We start from the raw sequence: 19,603 nt of genomic DNA, 5'->3' as shown, positions 1-19,603 counted from the left end.
AACACTGTTAAGTGTCCTGGATCTCCAGTGGGAGAGCATTCAGAACCATTAGCAAACAGTTTGTGCTATTCCAGCTTTGCTTCCCAGCCCCCTGGGAAACACTTCCCAATGGCAAAGAGAGAGAAGCAAGGGAAATCCTATCTATATATAAACACAGCAAAGCATTTGCAGCTGGTGGTTAAAATATGGAAGTCAAATATTGAAAAATATTTACTGGCTTGGCATTTGGATTTTTTTCATTTACATATTTTTTTTCATGAAATTCACGTATAGAGATGGTTGTGTACTGCTTTGGGATGCATCAGCATCCACAAAGGCAGCCTTGGTGCACATTCCTTGTGCCTTTTCTCTCCAGCAACACCTGCACAAGAGAGGTGATGCTATTTTATCACCAGTTTGCAATCTTCCACTTGTTACATATTGGAGTTACCTTCAGGTAGGGAGAACAACCCAAGATAAATCTGTGTGAGCACCATGAAAAGCAGAGTACAGAAACACCTGGGTACAGCACAATCATCTACCCACTCAATTTTTGGCCCAGAATGGTCTGGGTTAAAAGGGACCTTAAAGATCATTCAGCTCCAGCCTCCCCACCATGGGCAGGGAAACCTTCCACTAAATCAGATTCCTACAAGCCCCATCCAACCTGGCCTTAAAAGCTGCTGTCTGTTCTAAAAACAGCCTTGTACCACAAGGAAGGAAGAAACACCAGTTACTTTCTGAAATATCAACACCATTGTCAAGTTTCATGATACAGAAAGAAATAATTTGAATTAATTTCTGGAGAATTCATGAACTTCTCCATACAGGGGTTTGAAAACATGAAAATATTTAATCTCTGATGAAGATCTCTTCACCTGTCTAGATTTTCCTGTATCAGACAGCTCAACCAAGAGTTGAAGGCTCCACAGGCATAAGGTAAATTGATGCCACCTCCACAGCCTTTCACAAGATCAAATTTAGTGCAAGAATACAGATTCATTGGCATTTGCTCAGCCTCATGGATTTTCCCTCTTTTAAAACCGAGCTTCTTATTGCCTCTACTGCATCATTATCTCAAATCAGACAAGGGAATGAGTAAAAACCCCACCTACAGCCTCAGGTCTCCTGAAATGACACTTGTGAGAAGCAGGAGACATCCCACTGTGTGTTTTCAGTCTGTCGAAAATCTTAGATCGTGAGACAAGGTTGCTCCTACCTCAGAAAGGAGAAAAGGGGGCAAGCTGTTGGATTTTCAACAGCATCCAGGCACTCCAAAAGTCTCTCTGAGTCCAGAGCTTTTCAGTGGAATCAACCAGTGGAAACTCCCCCCACCATCACCCTTTTATCCTCGTTTTATTGGTTTTTAATGCTCTCAGCTGTGTTATGTGGTTGCCTGTGGATATCACCGATGAGGACACGTCTCACAGAGGCCCCATCTGCCAAGGGGGCAAGGCCATGTGGAAAAGCTATTGCAGAACAGGGAAACACTGAATGGAGCAGAAAACTTATGTGTTGGGAAGATGCTATTAAAGGATCCAGATGGCACTGAGATGGTGTTAGGAGCAGAGCAGACAGAATTCCAGCAAGTGTGACTAATGGGCATTGGCAAGGACCTGAATTTCTTTTGAATTACTGTAACTCTACCCCGTCACTAAATCCACAGAAAACATTTAGGATTTACTGGGGTTGCAGTTCGACAGCAGAAAGAAAAAGTTTAGATTTGTTCCAGTTGAAAAGGTCCTTCAGCTGTTGCCACTTAAGTCTTTAGTGGAGTTCTTTTAAAATATATTCAGTTTATTTATAGATTCTGAAATACCAGTTTCTGCACAGTTATCACCTTCCCTCTAAAAGGTGCTAATGCCCAAATGCTGCACCCTACAGTGCAGGAACTCAATGGGTTGACCACCGTTTCTTTTCATAGGATCTGCAGAATATAAACAAATATTATTTCAGAGGGAGCAGCAAAAAGTGTGAGAAATGACAGCATTAGCACTGTTTTTATTGTCTCTCCAGAAATGATGATGCTGGGAGAGAGTTTCACATTTAAAGTTATAAAAGGTCTGACGAAATAGCACTTTGTTCTCAAGAGAAGGAGGAAAAACTGATAAAGTCTTTCAAGTTTCTGGCTGAAAATTTACTTTCCATACTAAAGAAAAATGAGACAAAAGGTATTTTTCTTAAAAGCTCTCGTTCACTCACAGGAGGTAAATACAGATTCAAAGGATTAATATGGATTTTTTTTCCTCCTTTATGTTTCCCCTGCTTTTGTTTTCAGAAGTGAGCTCCTAACCACAGGGTCTATATGGAGATGTCTGGAGGCTCAACAGCCCATTCCTGTTCTGCACACTCCTCTTGCTGGCTTCAGTGGTTCTCCTATTTTTCACATTCCTTTGTGACAGCAGCTAACAGGGGAGGCTGGGCTCAGCCCAGAGTTGACAGGCCATCCTGTAGGTTACAGGATTTCAAACACTACAATGAACTACAGAAATGGAAATAATTCTCTCATAAGCTGTGGCATTTCTCCCCACACTTTCCAATTTGGAAGTTTGTATTCTTCCCCATTTTCTCTCAGAATTAGTTTCTGGCAGTGGCGTGTAGAAGGAAGAAGTAACAGTGGAGTTTGTGTTTTCTCTCCTTAGCAGCTACATAAAATTGAGTGAACTGCTGCTGTTGAGGCCCACAGGAGGAGGATGAGCACAGCAGACCTAATCCCCTCCTATTCTGATCCCTATTCTCCTCTAAACCCCTTCTGTTCTTTAATCACACCCACCCAGTTCACTGCTGCTGTAGGGAGAGGACACATCCAGCTGAGCCACGAGGCGTGTTCTGATGTGGATCACAGCACATTCATCCTGAGCTCCAAAGGGCTGGGAGAATATAGTGATTTATTCTGTGCTCCTTTGAGAAGGACTCTCTTCTGTGAAGAAAGAACTCGGCCCAGTTTCTTGAACAATGCCCAGAAAATGCAAAATAAAGTCCAACCATATTCATTGACTGCTTAAGTCTAGAAACATAAGAAAAAAATCTTTATGGAGTCAATTCTGAGATTTCTCTCCACTCAGTTGTGGAGTGCCTGAGAGCGCAAGGAGATGTCTGAAGCAGTAATAGAAGCCAGCAGTAAGGAAAAAGGAGCAGGGACTGGTTTACAGTGCTACAGCAAAGAAAGCTTCAGCAAAAAGAGAATACCTTGTACCAATTCATATACTGTTAAAGCTGAGCACTGAAAAGAATGATCAAAATCAAACAAATCCAAGCTTTGTGGAATAGCTCTGTAACTAAATAACCAGCATCAGAGCCTGGGACAAATATTTAAATCAGCCATGAGAATAAAAAGTGGTTCAGTAAAAAATTACAGAAAAAACCAGTCTGGAATTAGAATATGGAATTGTGGCTGCTATGCACCCACAGCTTCAGGAGCAAGAGAGATAATAAAACCCAAAATATCAACATGAAACAACTGCAGAAGCTTGGCCTCTGCTGAAACAGCCTTCAGAGTATGGCCCATCACGGTTAAACAGCTCTACACCATCAACCACCACACTGGGAACTGGGCTGGGTTTGGGACATTGTGTGAAAGGTTTGACACCATTTCATGGAAGGAGGAGAGAATGAGAATGAGAGAATGAGAGAATGAGTAATCAAAGAAATTCCTTAAAAACAAGGAGGGGAAAACATCACTTAGGAGCTTTAGGGCTACTATTGAGCTGAATCCAACACCACGATCCCATTACAAGCAGATTTTTGTGAGCTCCACTTATCCCTGCCCAGGAAATAGATTTTCACTCAGGGCAGAGGCAGACATTGCCATCCCCACTGCCACACCACGGCGTGGTTGGACTATGTGGCAGTCCAGCCCTACACATGCTGTCCCCGAAGCTGCTCAGGCAATAGACAGCAAATGCTGTCAGGGAAGCTGAACACCAAACAATGAGTCTTGGAGGGGAAAATAAAGAGCCTGAACATCTCCCAGATGAAAGGGTGCTGCAGCAACCCCAGCCAGGCAGAGAGAGACTGGGGAGGCACTGTAGAAAAATTCTGCAAACCTGCAGGTCCCAGAAGACAGCAAACAGACTGCTGGCTTTACTGATACACAGGCACATTATTAATCAGGAGTGACAAGTTAATGCTGCCAAGGAGGTGCTGAATACTCCTGCAGCAATGCAAACCTCAGGTTTCAGAGGGTCCACTGTGCCTTAGCACAGGAAGAGCCTGAATGAGCTAAAAAAAACCCACAAAAGGCAAAAGTTGATGAAGACAGGTTTATCTCCCTGAAAAAGGGAAGTCATAGCATTCTGTCCTTTAGCAGAACTCAAACATATGATAGAATAAAAAAAGGAAATGTATGTCTTGGGCCTCCAGAACTATTACAGCACCTTGAGGAACTATAGGAACAAGTCCCCAAGATTAGGTGTACAACCCTAAAAGGTATTGGAATAGCTTAGTTGAACGTGTTATTTTCAAACACCTCCCTCCTGCTATGGAACTGGGCTTTCAAAGCTGTAAAACAAGCTCCAGAGGCAAAGCACAAGAGCAAAGCCATAACACACAGGCCAGTAATTTCTGCTTTCTGCACAATTCTGCTTGCTGCAAAACCTTGCTTTCAGTCCTATGAGGCAGTCACACTTTATTGTGATGGAGCTGAAAATATAAAAGAATTAAGAAGTGAAAGTCCAGCCAAAGTCTTACATCAGCTGAGAATAAAATACTCAGCCTGTGAGGACCTGATTTGCCCAACTTAAATAAAAGGAACTTTATTAAGCACTCAGAAACAGATGAACTTTTTTGTGCTGGGTATTTATTGTGTCACCTGCTTTGCAATGGAATCTATAAATGCTTTATTAAATACATGGAAAGGTTGTTTAGCTTCACTGTAGCTTTTGTAAATGCTCATGTATCCTCTGCTGAAATGCTGTTTTGTAACTTCTCTTTCACTGAATCACAACAGGTACCCTTCTGCCATCTCCAGCAATGCACAAGGGGAAACATCCTTCTTTTATCTCCTGTGCTACACATGCATCAGCAGTACAAAAGCTGGATTCTAAACCTCTTCACACACATGCCAACAGATCTTGTATTTACAGTCGAGATTTGGTCAAAATAACAAATAAACAGCAATGCTATTTCCACAGGAAAGGAAGTCAAAAGGGGGACTAGTGATGCAGGAGCCAGGTTTATGAATTAGCTGACAGCAAAAGACCCCAGACATCAGAAGAAAAGAGCCTGAAGCCTCCCAGAAAGATAGCAAAGCTTATGAAGTATCTAAATGCAGGACATATCATGGGCTGAGTGTTTCTGCTAATGCTTCATGGGGTTCTCACATCCATAAAAGCTGATGAGAAAGTAAAACTTGTGCTCAGAAAAAGAACATCCTACTTCAGGAATACAAGGAAAATATATTCTGATCATCACCCCATTGCCTGAGCAGCAGGCAGCCTGTACACAAACTTCTGCATGCACAATAGCACGGTGAGCCCCTGTACCTGCTGCTCCACCAGGAGATGACAAAAACCACAGCAGGCAGTGACACTACCCCAGGCATTGCCCTTCTCCTTAGTTCCACCAAAAAGGGGAGAATCTGCTCAGCCTTCCCCTTGCTTTGCCTACCTGAGTGTGTCCACCTCCTCCTTGGTGATGACAGTGCTCTGCTCAGCCGTGCACTGCTGAGACTTCAGGACCTTCATCTCCACCTCCAGCTGCAGGAGACAAAAGGCATTAGTTCCTGCAGCACTGCTAAGGGCACACACGCACAGCAAAGGGAGCAGGAAATCATGAGGTTCTGCACAGGTCAGACTTCTCAGGATACAGATCTGAAAACACAACTTCTCTTGTGTTTAATGTCAAAACCTCACTTAATTCTCCTTCCCTTTGCAATTCCTTTCGCCTTTCCAGACATTTTCTCCACAACAAATGAGGCACAGAAAGTTGAATGTTACTAGCAAAGCTTCTGCTTCTCTTTCAGGTATTTCCCCTGTTTTCCCCCATGGATAATGGGATGCAGAAGACTCTGTGTGGCATTAGGAGCTCGCTGGGACCTGAGGTTTAGTATTGATAGTTCAACCTCACTCAATTCCTCCCCCAGAAGAAACGAACCACAGGATTATCCTGCCTTGTCCACAACAGCTCTGAGACACATACATTGGATCCAAAAGACTGAGGAATATTTCCAGCACTTTCCAGTATACACTTCTAGCTCTAGCTGCTCAGGTAACTCTGGCTGAACAAACAAATAATTATGAATATTTTCTGCCTCTGGCTTTGTTCGGATAGGCACTCACAAGAAAGTATTTCAACACTCTATAGACATGAGAACTTCTTACTCAGACCCTACAATTCCCAGGCTCCCTGACTTGTAGCAGTCTGGATCCCTAATTCAGAGATCATGACAATGCACAGATTGATAAACTCCATGTGTTACCTGTTTCTAAACCCCTCAGAAAATGGATTTATTATGAAGTGTAAGCAGAGACAAACTACCTAGAGGATACTCAAACTTCTGCTCCAACACCTTCTCCCAGCTTAGACCTTCTTTACCCACTCATCCTTGAGATTCTGGACTTCCTTTTGTCATCTGTCTTTTTTACCACCTGTTGACTAATTCCCCTCATAAATCTGTTGGCTGAAATGATATTTTTTCACCCAGGAGGAAAAAAAAACCAGGCAATCCAGCCTTAATTATAAATGCAAAACTTATGACCACAGAGAGTTCAGTGCTCAGCATCAGGGAAATAATCCATTAATACACCATTCCCTGCAACAGCATAGATTAGACTTGTAGAGCAAAATCACACTGCAAGGGCAAACTTCTGCAAGCTTTTTGCAGAAAGTCTCCAATTTTACAAGAAAAGGAGCATCTTGTCACAGACAGTCATATTGCTTAGACAGAACTGAAGTTCAGACACGCTGCCTCTTTGCCCTTCCATACTTACCAGAAGAGACAGGCAGAGCATGGCAGTGCTGTTGGCAGGAAAGGGCAGAAAATAGATGGTTGGATAATGCTCCTACACCCTTCTGACACCAAAGGAAGAGAGCAGAAGAAAGCACGAAAATATGTTTTAACCTAATTCCTCCTGACACCCCAAAAAGCCCTGCATCTTTCCCCCTGCCTGTCAAGAAACATCTAGGAATAAAAAATAAGCAAAGGCCCACCTGCATCATCAGGCTGCACAAATGTTAATGCATATTAGCTGCCTGATAAGATTATCACAGCCAGAAATGCTTCCCTCAATTTTCTGATTACTGAGCTTATCTCTCCCAGCTCAGCCCATCACAGATGGCTGGGGATAAAGCAAGCACACCAGATAATTCCAGGAATGTGAATAAAAGGTACTGGGATGAGGAGTATGCTTCAATTCCAACCTACTTCTAGCAGGAAAACACTCATTATGCTTCCTGTTTCCCATGTCTGCTGAAGCCTGGATGTGTTTGCTGTCAGGAGTTTGAGGATGCTTTCTGGCATGAGTGAGGGCAGCTTTTGAAGATGGAAGAGCTGGTGAGTTGTTTATCACTGGCTAAGAGGGCTCAGTCTGGAGTCCATGTGGCTGCTGACCCACACTGATAAATCACAGCCACATTCTGGGGGACAAGGGGGACATTCCTCACAGATGGGCGAGGAATCTGCTGTTGTGATCTGAGAGCTCTTGTGGTGGCTGCACAGAGAGGGGAAAAACAGAGTGTGACAGGAAAGGGAGACAGGAGAGTGAACACACACGAGCTTGAGGGAAGCTTGTGAGAAGCATCTCACTTGATGCACAGCAGTGACAAATTAGTGCCAGGTACACTCAGCAGCAGCAGGATGAGATTCTGCTGGGTTTCTAAGAATAAGCTGCTGAAGGAGAAGGAGGAGGAAAGGGCACATGGGCTGTAAGGGCATTTCATCTCATTTTTATGTCCTCTCAATTTGCAAGCACCAAGACTCCCTGGACTGAAAACATGGCGTGCCCGAGGTGACAAGGGACAGGAGGACACAGTGATATCACTACAGATGAAACTGGCTCGAGGAGTGAGATGTTGACACAGACCTGCTGCCCAGAACTAGGATTAAAACTACTGGAGAGTTTAAAGCTCAGTACAAAACACAATTTTGTGCCCCAGGAGCCATTCAGAGCTCACTAATTGTTTATGAAATAAGAAAGTAAAACAATTAAGGTATTAAATACTACATTCAAAATGTACTGTTTCCAGGTTTCATCCCTAGCAGTCATTAGGAAAACATCCCTTTACTGCCAATCATTAGAAAAACTCCCTTACTGCCAATCTCACTGAATATATTAACATATTCAGATATTAAAAGTGCTATTTATTATTACATTATTAATGTCTTTTCCAGGACAAAAATAGTTAATTTAGATGAGATGGAATGGCTTACTCCTGGGACTCAATTCTGCTTTTCTGAAGGCAATAGAGTACAAGCAGCAAGACAAAACAACAATGAAGAGAATGGCAAAAAATCAGGAATCTGTTGACAAAGCCCAAGAGATGAGGAGCTTTCCAAGACCATTCCCTTTGACATAGCCTCATGATAGCTCTGGGAATGGGTGATGAGCATGAAATAATTCACCACAGGGCCAGTTTGTCCCTTCCTGTCCACTTGTCCTCTCAGTACAAGTACCAAGACTCAAGAAAGGATAAGGAAAGGAAGAGCCAAACCCCTCCTGCTACTTTTTCTGCCTAATTCCCATCACATTCCTCTTCCTAAATTAATTTCCAGTCCTGGTCTCATGTTCAGCAGATGCCACTTCCAGCAGGCATTTTATGCTTTTTGAACCAACTCACTATTCCTAGCTAAACTCTTCCAATTTTTATCAATAATTTTATGTGACTGGCTGAGTTAAACTTTTAATGCTTTGAATACATTAAACTAGTAGAAGTCATTACCAAGCAGAGAGGGGAAAAGGGCTGCTCAAATTACAGCTCACTGCTGTATTCCCCCACTCCATACCAAACGACCCAGGTCAGCCTTGATCTTTTAACTGGCATTGGGAGCAGAGAGGGAACATTGTTGTGAAAATACAGCATTGCACCTCTTGTCCTGAAAGCTGCACAAGAGGGACCTAAGGACCTACATCATCAGCTTCAGGGATTATATCAGAACCCCCCAGTGATATTTCCACCCTACAGAACACATTAGCAACTCAAAAAAAAAAAACAAAAACAAAAACAAAAAAACCAAAACAAACCCAAAAACCAAGCTGTTATTTTAATAGTTTTTAAAGTTACCTAAGGTTTTTATGATAAGGCAGAAAAATGAGTAATATCAGAGTCCATGGTTGAATAAAACACATGAACAGGTATTTAATATTTGGAGGATGTTTTCATCTCAAAATATACTGGTGCCCCTTGTTCTCAACCTAAAATAATCCCATTTATCCTGAATTATTTTATCTCTTTCAATTCTTAAACATGAATTCCAGCACAGCTTTATTACTCTCAATAAAAAGTGATCAGGACACATACAGAATATAGCCTAATTTTAGAATGGTCATTGTCAAAAATATACAAGTGCCCCAAAAGATGAAGTGCAAATAATTTTTCCAAAATAAGTACTCCCATCATTATTTACCAAAGGAGAAAGAGAGGAAGGAAGAACATGGATGCAATTTCATCTAGTATTTAATTATATGAAATATCATTCTTCTTTCAGCCTTACTTTTAAACCTGCCTGGACAAGATTCCAAGAAGGTTCTCCTCCAAGTGTTAATGACACAGCAAACACCCACAGCAGGGTAAGAAATATGTTCCTCACTGCTTCTCTTTTCTGTAGCAATTTTTTAAAGACATAGGAGATGACAGGAAAAACAAAATTATGAATTCATCTCCTGACAGCTAGACGAAGCAGAACTTTAGAGAGCTGATTTTCTTGGTATACTGGCATTTGTCATTTCTGACCCATATTTGTCCCTTCCAAGCAAACACCCTGAGTCTACAATGCCATGGACCTGTTGTTCCTCACACTCAACTCCAGCAGGTTTCAGCATTGATGGAGAAAAGCTTTCCCAGAGCCTCCCACTGACCACTGCTGTCCACATCCCATTTTCAGAGTGAGGCTTAGCACAGGTCAGATCAGTCAGCCTTGAAAACCACATTTACAAACTTCTGAAAATTTTAAGCACACTGACCAAAACAATGACCGAATCTCTGTTCAGGTGACTGACTCATTTTGGGTAATAAAGGACTCAAAATCTAAAGTATTCAACTCACTGCCAAAGTAGGATTTGCATGTTGAAAAAAGAAGGGGGGGAGGGGCTGGTTTACTCGCCCACATCATGTGCACACATTTCACAGAACACATGCTGGAGACATACAGTTATTATTTGAATAATGAGTGCATTTTAGTGAGGGGCTGATACAGCAATCTTATCCTGATGAAGTGTGTCTGCACGTCATTCAGCATTTTTGGAATTGTAAAAAGCAGGAAATGCTGAATCCATTATAAATGTCTAAAGGTTTATTTAACAATGGGCTGATGCAACATCCTTTGAAAGGCCTTCCTCAGCAAAAGAGCTGATTTTGAACAGCAGCGATAAATGGGAACTGAATTGCATGGAGCCAGCATGGAAAGGTGAATTGAGAGGTTGTGTTGGACTACAAGCCTCAACACAATTCAAGGAGCTATTTCGGTACATAAATATTTAAAATGTATGAACACCAAGCAGACTTGGAAAGGAAGAGTGTGCACTAAAATAGACAAGAACAGAGACATGGGACCCCGGGTGTGACCTGTACACTGGGGTTTGAAAACAGGCAAAGCAGGACCTTGACATGACAGTGGTGCCATTTGTGCTTCTCTCCATTTGATGTAGCAGAGTAAGGAGCTTCTCTGCCTCTTCCCATAAGGCAGCACAGCAAGCTTGGTGCTCTCTACAAGCTTATAAATCTGGCATCAAAAATCAGTATATATGAAACACCAGTGAGTTTAATTTGGGTGCCCAGCAATACCACAGACTAGTAAGACACCATGCTGACCACTTCAGAGATCATTCTGCTCAGCAAAAGCACCACCACCTCTTCCATATGCCCATCCCACTGGCATTTCAGAGGCTGTTCCCCAAAAACATCTGCAGGGAAGCACACACAGGGAGAACTAAGCCTCACCAGATTTCCTAGTGAACTTTACTCTTCTTCAAAAAGTAGGACAATACTTCTAAAACAAAATATTGCCTGCCATTTAGAAACAGGCTAAGCAGCCCAGGATTAGTTGGCATATTTTCTTGGGAAAATTAATCCTTGATGCCATTGTGAAACAAAAGCAATAAAGCCAAAGAAAATCAGATATTCAACAAAAAGTGGTTTGGAACTACCCATCTCCCACTTGGCTGAAGAAAAAAATATGTATTTTTTTTTCTCTTGGAAGATGAAGGCTGGCTGGATCACAGTCACCAGTCTCTAGGGGCTCCACCATCTGTAACAAACTTGCTGTGCTTTTATGACTGAGAAGTCAGGGCTAGGAGCAACCTCTCAGCAAACACTTTCCTAAAAATGTACTCATGCATATATATTATTGTAGATACACACACACTGGGAAATGGACATATGCTGACTTCTGCTTCTCTCCAATACAGTCTGGATTGTGGCTTTTCTCCTCCTGTTGCAGTAAAAAGAGAGCAATTTTTCAAGTTTATACCAAATGTCATTCTATTTCATTTCCAAATATAATCTCCCAGAGAGAAGGTTCACTTGCCCTATTTCCAATCTCTAAAGTTAATACACAAATTTATATTCCTTTCTCCCACTCGCTCTCCTAAATTAAGAGGTGTAATTACTAGGAACGCTTGCTACAAACGAATGGAGTGCCAAGGGAGAAGGAGCTGTCAGGGCTGGAGGTCTGCAGCAGCCACCCTCCCCTCTCCCCCATCCCTGGAGGACCCTGCTTATGAGGCAGTTTCTATCTTTCCCATTAGCAGGGGTAGCTCACACACGGGAGCAGATGACAACATCTCCCTTTCCAGGCAGGGCAAACTGTAAGGGACAAAATTACAAAATTAACTTCAGCCTGCCAAGGCCCACTGGTGCTTGCCAGGATGATTCCTCCCCAAACCCACCTTTTGTCCCTCCTCAGCTCTGCTGACCTCTCAAGCAACATTAGGTTCCTTAAGAACAGCAGAGAAATGCAGATCTGTGATCTAAAAATTCAGCCCCAGTCTCATCACTCTCCCCCTTCCTCATACCCAGCACCCTCTCCAAAGGAAGATTGATTATTATAATCAGACTTAGCTCTGACACAGCATTTGCATTTTCAAAGCACAGCATAGTCATTAACTAATTCATCTACCCCAAGGGAGCCTTAACGAGCATTCACCTCTCTCCCCTCTGATTCCCACTGTGCCCGCAGCCTGCAGCTTCCCTTCCAACACCTTCCCTCCACTTTGTGTGGCACCAGCACAACTTGGGGAAACTCCAGACAGGCTCAGCGAGCTGAATTCAGCCCTGCTGCAAAGGAACAAGAGGACAAACGCACAGACACCCTATTTAAACCAGCCACTCTATGGTTTCCACACCTAATCACAGTAGGACAGGCTATGGGCAGGTATTTTGCAGCTTGTTCTGCAAAATAAGGCCAATGCCACATGGGTCCCAAAATGGCCCAAACCTGAGCTGTCTGCCCAGTTACAAGCACGTGAAGAAGGAATCACCATCGCATCACACCCCCAAAGCCCCAAATTCCTCCTGCACAGCCCATCCAACAAGCTCTTCCCCAACACCTACAACACACCTTTGCTCCATCACTCCTGCCCCTCTCAAGTGTTCTCACATCCCAACACCACCAGATGCCAGTCATCCCCACCCACCCACCTTCCTTGGTGCTGTATTTATTTCTTTCTAGTAATTGGGATAGGTGCAGGATGTGATTTTGGAAATAAGCACTACTAGATGGATGGAAGCTGGCTCAGAGCTCAAAATTAACAAACCCGGAAAGTTCATGGGGAAGAAGAACAAACATCTTGTACAAAAGACACACCGAGCAAAGGAACTGAAGATGTTAAATTAAACCCATGAGTTTATTCAAGTATAATTACACATTTCAACTCTCAGTCCAAGAAAGGAGCAGACAAGGAATCTCTTCCTCTCAGCCTGTCCTGCCCACGCTCGCAGGCACTGCTGTGAGACCTCACTGCCACTGCTTGACAGCAAAACACCTTTGACAGCTCCACATCCAAAACCCCTCTCTTTGCTCTAACAGCTCATTCTGAAGAAGGATCACCTAATTTCCATGTTCATTCAGCTCAGAGCTCTATGCTGTTATCAGCCTCGCTCCACCACTTCCACCAGGCATGTAGATGACTGTTTCCTTTAATTACTACCGAAAGCTCCTCCCAGCTAGGGAGAACAAAACAGCTGGTGTCCACAGAGAGAAGGCAACTCTGGAGTAATTAGCCTTAACTGGCTGACACCTCCTACCCATTACTCCTGGTTAGAGCAGCAAAACACAGAATAAGAGCCTGTTTAGGGAACCTGTCACCGTGCCAGACTGGATGTGCCACATCCCTGCCCAGTGTAGCTGTGGTGCTGGCACAATGGAGTGTCTGCTTTTGAGAAGAGCATCACACAGATCACTTCTTTCATGCAGGAATAGGCATATTTTGCTAGAATCGATTCTTCTAGCAGCTGTAATTTACAGGCAAAGCAACAAATAAATCTGCAGAGATGTCATACCTCCTCCGTACAGAGTTTGAATACAGTTTGTTTCCTGAAAATATAGCCTCGAGGAGTTTCCTGAGCATTCAGTCAAGAATTCTCATCAAACAGGAGCTTGTAATCCCACCTCTCACTTCCCCCATCAGTTTTCTTGTTGAAAAATCGTCACATAATAAGCAGTCAGAGAAGAATCTATGCAGTTACCAAGCACCTAGGAAGATCAAAGGGGAAAGAGGAATCCAACATCCATTTTTGTTTCTTTGTTTTCTAACATAAATACAGTGGAATCAATCCTGCTTAATAAAGAGAGCAAAGGAGCCTTCACTGAGTGCTTGAACTTAATCTTCTTTCTCTTGCTCACATGGAACAACACACAGCCTATGCTTTTAGAACAGCTCTCTCGCTCCTGCTGCAGCTCCAGACCAATTCTGCAGTTCACTACAGCTGGGAGCACTCTTTGCTGGCACATCTTGACAGGGGCTAGCAGAGCTGCCTGCTAAAGCTGCTCTCTGAGCTCCCAGAGTTGGGAAATGTGAGGATGGGGCAAGGGACCCAGCTCTGTGAAAGCAGCAGCTCTCCTGACAGGGCCTCCCAGCTGCTTTAAAGGAAGCTGCAGAGCCTTGAAGGAGCCTTGCTCCCCAAACCCTGCCCAAAGAACAGGTTAAGTAGAGCAGGTTGAATATTTTCCAGCTAAATGACCCATCCTCAGATTAGCCTGTGACAAAAAGCAGTGGGCTTTTAATGTATAAAAAGTGAGAAATCTCTCTCCTGGTGCCAAAACCCAAAGGTCACAGGGCCCTGCCAAGACTGCTCTGCCCATTTCAGCCTCTGGGATGATGCCTGCAGGGTCCTTCAGTTGCCAGCAGCAGTCACAGAGTGAAAGGCAAACAGCAACTCCCTCTCAAATACCATATGTTCGACTCTGGTGCCAAAGCACAAACCTGGCATCTTAACCTTTGGTGAACATGTTCTTGCTGCCACCAACAATAAACTCTGAGGCCCAGCTCAGAAGAAAGGTGTACTGGATGTGCAGTGATGACATTAGCACTGAACACAGCATTAACAGGACAGAGCCTGGCAGGAGCTAGATTTTGTACAGCCAGTCTTTAGAGGTTAATGAAATATTCATAAATAAGTTAAAATTCTCCTGACAAGCCAGATCCTGTAATACAACAAAGAGTTGTCAGCCTCAATTAAGCAATTCCAAAGAGGCAGGGCTCTGCCATTCATTATTTACCAAGAGGTCATCGGAAAAATTCTGCTCTATGATCTCTTTGTCTCTGTGGATAAATTGGGTTTTACAGCTCCTGCTGGAGGACTCTGCTGCCCTGACAGACCCCAGCCTGCCATAGCTACTGCCTACCCCCAGCAACCACCAGCCAAAGGCAAGAAACACTGGGAACAAGCTCTTCTAAGGACACAGACACAAAAAGAATAAAATCAAATGATGTAACAAGCTGATTAGGCTGTCAGTGTAAGGACTAAGTCTTGAAATTTAAACTTTCTTTTAAGCCTTTATCTCCCTTTTTGTATACACAAAGCCAGCCCCAGGCAAGAAGAGAAGTATCCAGCAACCTTTGATCTGCAGGCACATCCTCTGAACATGCCCTCTGTGGCCCCCCCAGATCCCATAGCTGGAGAGCTTCACAGCCCCCTGCATGTTCAGAACAAGCTGTGCTTACAGAATTGGATCTCTTGCATCAGCTCTCTCAGGATGGTCCTCTCCTGACGCAGGCACAGCTTCTCAGAGTTGGGAAAGCAGGAGGAAACTGGTCTCCATCCTTGTCACAAGGAAGCTGTAAATCAGTTATTATTCTGTCTCACCCTAACACAATTGTTCAACAGCCCCAAGTCTTCCTTTCCCTCTCTGGACATGTACTGGCACTTGATGTTCCTTCTACAGCTTCTCCAAGCTGCCTTTTAGGAAGGCAGAATAAAGGAGCAGAAATGACAGAATTCTAGAGGTACCACAGACCTCTCACCTGGTTTTCTCAAAGTGCTGAACATATGTAGAGCCCCTGCATTCTCCAGGAAATTTTAGCTCAGCTAAATTGAACCAAGTGAGTCTGAGGTAGCCCATAAACTTCTTATAAGTTCTGTAGAGATAAATGAAGCCTGGAAAAGCACAATTCCTGTATGTCTATTAAATAGCCTTTTTATGTCTTCAGGCTGTGCCTAGTATAATAAAGCTTCTGATAGTATCCCTATCCTGTTCTCATTTAACCAAGTAGCTCAGTGTAACTCAGATTTTAGTGACAACAGTGACACTGACAAGTACAACTCCAGCTGCAGCACCTTCTAAACAGGGTAACTACTCACTTTTCTGCTCAACAACTGAGGAGAAAAAAACCCTCCCCACTTCTCCCTCTCTTGTTCCTGTTATCATCATGCCTGTCAGTACAGCTCAGGTTTTAGGGGTACACCTGTGGCATGGAGGCCACCCCAAATGATGGGCAATGTCCATGAGTCCCATCTGAGCTGGAATTGCTCTTCAGGTCTGGGTCAGACCATTTACCCCCAGTCTGGCAGCACCTATCCCATAGGGAAGGGCAGCAGGAAAGCAGCTCTCCCCTTCAGGCAGCCACATTTCTTCCTCCTGACAATCCTAACCCAGTGTCAGCTCTTATCGCCTTGGAAGAGCAAATGAAAACAATCCTGCTGAACCAAACGTGCTGCCATGTCCCATAAAACCTGCATGTTAATGGATCCAACAGCAGGTTCATTTGTGTAATGGGACTTTTAAACAGACCGTTTATTTCTTTTTAATTTGAAGGGAATGTGCTATTTGATCCCATGTGCCCGGCTAGATTTTTAAAACAGAGATAAACCACGAGAATTGACTCACTACATCTCTCCTTCTCACCTAATTAAAACAGCATTGAGATAGAAACGTGCAGAGGTGTAAGGCTGATCACCTCTCCAGCTTACAGCAGTTTGGCAGCTCCCATCCACCAGGATCCCAAGGCTTCCTCCACACTCCCTGCCTTGCCCACAGTCACGTGCAACAGATGCTTCTGATGGTGCCACGTGTGTTGAACATGAATTTTCCAAGAGGGAACACACAGCAGGTGCAACACACCAACTGAGGCTGTTCATCATTCCCCAGGCTAAGAGAGGGAGAAAAAAATAACCTTGTCTGTGTACCTCAGAGCTCACTATATTCCTACCCCGTGGGGAATAGCAGGGACCAGTTTTAATGTGGTTGTTTACAGCAGGCACTGAGAGCTCTCTGCTAGAGAAAGGGAAAGGACAAGTGTACTCCCATCCCTGTGTTCTAGGCTTCCCTCCACTTTCATAACCGAAACTCCATAGTTAAAACAGGGGGAAGACTCAAAATAGGGCATCAATGATTCCTGCACAATCATCCCCCTCTTCCAACAACTCATAATTCAGAATTTACAGGATCACACGATAAAGTGAAAAATTATATAAACACTGGGAAGTAAACAAGCAACAAATGGCTCTGCTGAAGTAAAACTAAAGCTACCTGATAGAGAAAAAAGAGGTCTCAGACACATTCAAAACAAACAAAATTCAATGAAGATCTTTGGTCTAAAAATACAAATGCACAAACACAATTACTGAGAGCACAGAGGCTTTACCGCAGAGGAGCATAAACTGATCAGAAAGAGGAAACTACGTAAAAACTGAAGGAACAGCACAGAATTGAAATGTCAGAGTGCAAGTCCCAAAACAGTTCCTACAAACTGAGCCTTCCTCAGCCAGAAACTCGAGAGGAGGACAGAGGGGGGCAGATGAGCTGATCCCAGGACGAACACCAGCACCGTGTGGCTGGAATTGGGTGATGACCGGGATACAGCTCAGCTCTTCCACCACAGAAGGGGAAGAGGTTCCTGCCTGTACTCCATGATCCCGTGGAAGACACTTTTGCAAAAGCTACTGCTGGAACATCACCTGGAATGATGTGACCACACTGATGACTCATCTTCAAAGGAGAGATGGAAAGAGGAAGAAATTTAAAGCAAGCTGCAAGATTCATGAGGAAACTGAAGAGCCTGTTTTAAGAGAGGGCTGCAAGAGCTTGATTTGTTTAACCTAGACAAATGAAAGGCTGGGAGAGAACAATTGTTCTCTATAAATATGTCACGGCATAAATATGAGGGAGGAAGAACAGTCACTGTAGTTTAAGGAGAATATTAGCACAAGAAAAAAATGGATATTAACTGCACATATATTTTCAGTTGGAACTGGGAATATTTCAGATATCAGAGCAGCCTTTCCATGACAGTAATGGTACAAACAACCAAAGCTGTTTCAAGACAAGCTTGATAAATTTATGAACTGAGATATATGCTGCATTTGCCTCAGTTACTGAAGGAGTGGACTTTATGATCTAAAAGTCCTCTTCCAGTCTTCTGTTACTATATCATCTCATTCTGGATTAGCTTCTTGTGCTGTCTCTTTATAACCAGGTTCATGCTTTTCAATCTGATTTGAGAAGTGGATATTTCTCTAAGATTGCCTTACTAAAACTATTCACCCTGCTGCTCAGCTGAGTGCCACGCTGCTCATCTGTCTTGGCTTTGCTGGTCTCACATAAAGTGTTAGGATAAAATCTGTCACATGGGAAGGAGATTTGCTGTCACCTGCTAAATCAATTCAGAAATTATGTAATACACTTTTGATAGATGGAGACTTCCTGCACCAGTCAGTTGTCTCCTGCTCCTCCCAACCTGTTGTTTCTAAAGATGTTCCAGCAAAGCTTCATTTTTATTTATAACTACTGTGGTTCAGCCCTCTAATCCCACATTTAACTGCTTCCCTCTTACAGAAAACACAGAGAATTTACATTTCCACTAATGAACACCACTTTTGTTCTTGTTCTCGGTCTGTTGTATTTCTTGTTTTCTGTTCAATAACTGTTAAACAAGAATTAAATTAGCTCTATTGGCCAGTAATCCAGGGCAGGTCTTTCTATACTAAAGTTCATATTTTTTCCTACTATCATTGGTGTCACCTGTAAATTAAAAACATAGGTAATGACTGTTGCATGTTGCCTTCCAGTTAACAGCTAACTCCCAACTACATTAAGCTCAGTATTCTCTATTTCCTTCATGTCCTCTCCTTTCTGTCTCCATTTCTACTCCTGATAACCATCAGTGTACACAGTCACTGATATATAAGTTAATCCTAAACATTATGATTTCATCAGACTGAACACATGATTGGCTCTAACTATTGCTGACTTGCTACTCTTAAATAAAGGTCTCCTCTTCCCTGCAAAGGGTTAACCAACACTTTTCCTCAAGGCAAAGGGTGTTGATTATATTAATTTTTAAGGTGTCTTTATTCCCTCTGTAAGGACACTCAATTTATGCCATTCATTTGGTGATGGCTGCATTCTTGGACTTCAAATCTTCTTTACCTCCCACCCTGCTAAGCATTTCCTCTGATTCTTATAGCCATCCTTTTCAATCTGCTGGAGGGTGAAATTTAATTTGTTCCAAAGAGCAATCTATAGATTTCAGAGCCCACACGGGCCAAGCTGTCTTTTGAAGATGAAAGCCAAAAGATACCCAGAGCACCTCAGGGTAATGAAAATACAGGTGATGCTTTTTTAATACCAAGCCAACTTCCCTCAGGGATTAATGACGGAGAACAAAAAATCTTGACATGAATGCCCCCTGCTACAGAACCAGACTGGAAGAAAGTGTAAGATCAGAGATCAGAGCTGTTGCTTGGATGGCAAGCTTGAGCCAAACAATCTCCTCGTGTCTATAAAGGGATATGAAAAAGGCAAACGAAAATTACAAAAACAAACACATCTTCTGTTTTCCTCCCTCAGGGAGGGAAAGAAAAACAATATAACAAACAAAAGGTATTTTCCACAAATAATATTTTGGTGTGAGTGAAGCTCTCCCTCAGCTTTAGGCCAGTAGAGCACTAGACTGACATACCATGAGAAATGAGATCCTGAGACCACAGATCAGGGAGCTGTGTGAACTCTGAGCAACCTCCTGCACATCCT

General features: G+C 43.2%; 1 protein-coding gene across 7 annotated transcripts in view; it reads right to left on the bottom strand.

Annotated features, from left to right (window-relative positions):
• MAD1L1 (mitotic arrest deficient 1 like 1) overlaps positions 1 to 19,603 on the bottom strand; it is a 347,152-nt gene that overhangs the window by 156,434 nt on the left and 171,115 nt on the right. For all 7 annotated transcript variants that reach the window (XR_014958379.1, XR_014958378.1, XM_021539694.3 and 4 more), the window contains exon 14: positions 5,587 to 5,675. Coding sequence is in view for 5 of the 7 variants with exons in the window: in XM_021539694.3 (XP_021395369.2) it covers positions 5,587 to 5,675 (89 nt within the window). In the remaining 2 variants the exon portion in view is untranslated. The remainder of the gene's footprint in view (positions 1 to 5,586; positions 5,676 to 19,603) is intronic.

This window comes from Lonchura striata, chromosome 14 (genome assembly GCF_050655825.1).
Source record: "Lonchura striata isolate lonStrDom1 chromosome 14, ASM5065582v1, whole genome shotgun sequence".
NCBI lineage: Eukaryota > Metazoa > Chordata > Aves > Passeriformes > Estrildidae > Lonchura > Lonchura striata.
This window is presented reverse-complemented; position numbering and strand designations above follow the sequence as displayed.